At 45.1% G+C, this 2,809-nt stretch overlaps 1 protein-coding gene across 2 annotated transcripts; it reads right to left on the reverse strand.

The window, feature by feature from the left end:
• Positions 1-531: 531 nt before the first annotated feature.
• Positions 532-2,517, reverse strand: LOC128725361 (probable cytosolic Fe-S cluster assembly factor AGAP009023). Of its 2 annotated transcripts, none has more exons than XM_053819101.1 (5): positions 2,455-2,517; positions 2,297-2,380; positions 1,961-2,228; positions 1,476-1,868; positions 532-1,193 (listed from the first exon to the last, which is right to left on the reverse strand). In XM_053819101.1, the coding sequence occupies exons 1-5, from the start codon at positions 2,515-2,517 to the stop codon at positions 577-579; spliced, it is 1,425 nt and encodes a 474-aa protein (XP_053675076.1). In that variant the 3' UTR covers positions 532-576. The 2 variants fall into 2 exon arrangements, with proteins under 2 accessions (XP_053675076.1, XP_053675075.1); XM_053819100.1 differs by having other exon boundaries at positions 2,297-2,392.
• Between the last annotated feature and the right edge of the window lie 292 nt (positions 2,518-2,809).

Below are 2,809 nucleotides of genomic sequence, written 5' to 3' on the forward strand. Positions count from 1 at the left end.
AGATTTATTTCACGCTCCTTCGTCGAAGACTGCAGGAGTAATAGACATTGCCACCGTTGAAAAAAAATAATGCTCCCCGGTAGTGACGTCTTGGTAAATTGTCCGGATTTTCTACTTGGTGACGACAAGCGCCGTCTTGTTTATCGATTCGCTAGCCAACCAGATTGAGTGTCAAGATCAGCAGCCTCGGTTCGAGGATGTGCGATCTGCAAGGCAGCTGTGCTATCGAAACTCGTTTGGGGAGGGAGGCCGGGTTCTTTCATTAGGGTGTGTTCGGATTGCGTAGCGGCAGATTCAACCACCGTCCCGCTACCATAAATGCATTTATCGCACCAGTCTAGAGTTCCCGAACCGGTTTGAGCTTGTTTTGACTTTCTTCGTAGCTTTGCTACTGACCGCCACGGTGTGCGGCTGTTTTGTTTATTTATATAGTTTTTCTTTTCGCACGATCGATGGAATAGCGTTCGATAGAACACAACATAGGAAAGGCGAAAAATAGATAGAACAACAACAAAAAAAATTACCGCAATATATTCGTTAACATGTCTTCCCACTACCATATACGGCGGATGTCCGTTACCATTTTATGTTGAGCGCAGTGTTGTTTTTCTCGATCTGATGGTAGCTTGTATGCAGCAAACTTTTCCTTTTGTTAATATCGCCCTCGCTGTCGAAGAAGGTGGCGTACAGATGCTCGACGCTTCCATTCTCGGGACTGGATTGAGGCAGGGCACGGTACATGCTCTCCAGTTCGGCCGTTAATTCTCGTGCATTTTTACCTTCTTCCGGACGAATTTGCGCTCCACCGTTCAAACACCCGGACGGGCAAGCCATAATCTCGACGTAGTCGTAGGTGCTTTTGCCGCGCTTTAGCTTCTGCACCATGTTCTGAATGTTGCGAAATCCATTCGCGATCGCAAACCGAAGCAGCACTTGTCCGTTCTGCTCTAGCACCGCTTCGCGCATGTCATTATTTCGCAGGGGTTTAAACTCAACCGCGTCCAGCTGGATGTTGAACAGTTTTCTGGCCGCGTACTTGAAGATGTACTCGCTGTACCCACCGGATCCGGATGATTCGTGGCTCCAGACGAAGGTGGATGGGCGGGCGGTAGGCCATGGCCAATCTATTGGAGATTTGTCCACAAGCTGAAGCGTTTGCAGACCCAGGCTGGTTAGCATTTGTTCGATTTCAACTGGAAAATGAAGGGCAAAAATCGTGAAAACGTTAAATTATGAAGAAAAAAATCTCTAATGCATTTAAAACTAATCTTTAGTGTGGCGCTCGATTTCATAAATCGCTAATGAGCATTGAGTACTACTTTTAACGGATAGTGAGTTCTCCGAACGAAAATAGAGCATGTTGCGTGGTAAACCATGTTCCACTGAATCGCCACCAAGTCAAACAGAATGCCTGATGCAATACACCCATCGAACGTACAATCAGAATAACGCTTATCTACTTTTCAGAAACTTACTAGACGTTATGACACAGTCGACGTCGCGACTGTTTTGCACCTCGTTGAAAAAGTCCTCCCGGGATGCTTCGAGTTTTTTGTCGTAGCAAGGCATTACCGTCACATGATAGATACGATCGCCGGTTGTATTCAACACGCCTGCCAGATACTGCTTAATCAACACTCCCATGATCTGTTGCGGTGATCGTGTGGTTGCGATGTAAGGCAGAATGTAGCTTCCATGCGTTTTCTCCGCGTAGCACACCCAGCCCGGGCAGGACGATGCGAGCATGGGCAACGTCTTGCGGGTAGTATTGTACCGTTCGATGAATTCGTTCCGACTTTCGATAAGCGCTAAGTCATCCGCTATTTTCGTGTCTATGACCATGTCGGCACCAAGTTTCTTAAAATAACCTGCAAATATTACATGTTGGGAGGATTAGTTTTGTGCATACGGTAACTTAGATGAGCGTTTCGATTAACATTACAGCTATCTTATCTCTTACCGGCGATATGCTCGAACGTGTCTTCCGGGGCGAGATTATACTTCCGTGCCAACGACAAAATCGGTTGTTGGGATATGGTAAAGACTACAAATTTGATCTCATCCTGTTGCTGATTCAACTTGGCCATGTTATTGGCATTCATCACACGGAGAAGCTCCTCTTGACTTTGCTGGGAAATCAGCACACCTTCCGCTGAAGTGATGCATCCCGAACAAGCCAAACAGTCCGCAAGTGTGATTTCCACCTTCTCGAGCTTTTGAACGCCGCTCTATTTGAGGAAATTAAGAAATGGTTAGTTGTAACTACGTAATTGACGTTCGTCATAAAGGCCTGTACCGACGATTCCTGCACGTAGGAGCCATCATCTTGGATTGTTATCTTAGCTCCCGTCCGGCTCTTGCTCGTTTCGATTTTCACTGGCTTGATGCACTCCTGCAAAAGGTTTAGGTATTAACTTTCACAGTCTCCCTTCCCCAAGTAAGTTTCTACCATACCTGAGAAGGAGTAATGAAGTCGTCAAGATCTGTTAGTTGTAGAGCGCTGCTGAAACGCGACATGACGAGTGGATATTATGTTTACGAAAGCAGATGTTTTCTGTTTTGATTTCGGGTCCTATACCTGTGATTGTTTTGATGATGATCATTGATGTCACTAATGGTAGTGATGTGCATATCATATTTTCACGAAGATGGAAATTTGTTTGTACCACAATTGATGATGCTTTTGATCTATTGAAAATGTCCTAGTTTTACAAAATACGAAAAAATGAATACATGTTCCTATTTGCCATGTAGAAGAGAAAATAGCTTCAACATGTGAAACGCTTCATATCGAAGCGTTTATGCAACA

The sequence above is a fragment of the Anopheles nili genome, chromosome 3 (genome assembly GCF_943737925.1).
Source record: "Anopheles nili chromosome 3, idAnoNiliSN_F5_01, whole genome shotgun sequence".
Lineage (NCBI taxonomy): Eukaryota > Metazoa > Arthropoda > Insecta > Diptera > Culicidae > Anopheles > Anopheles nili.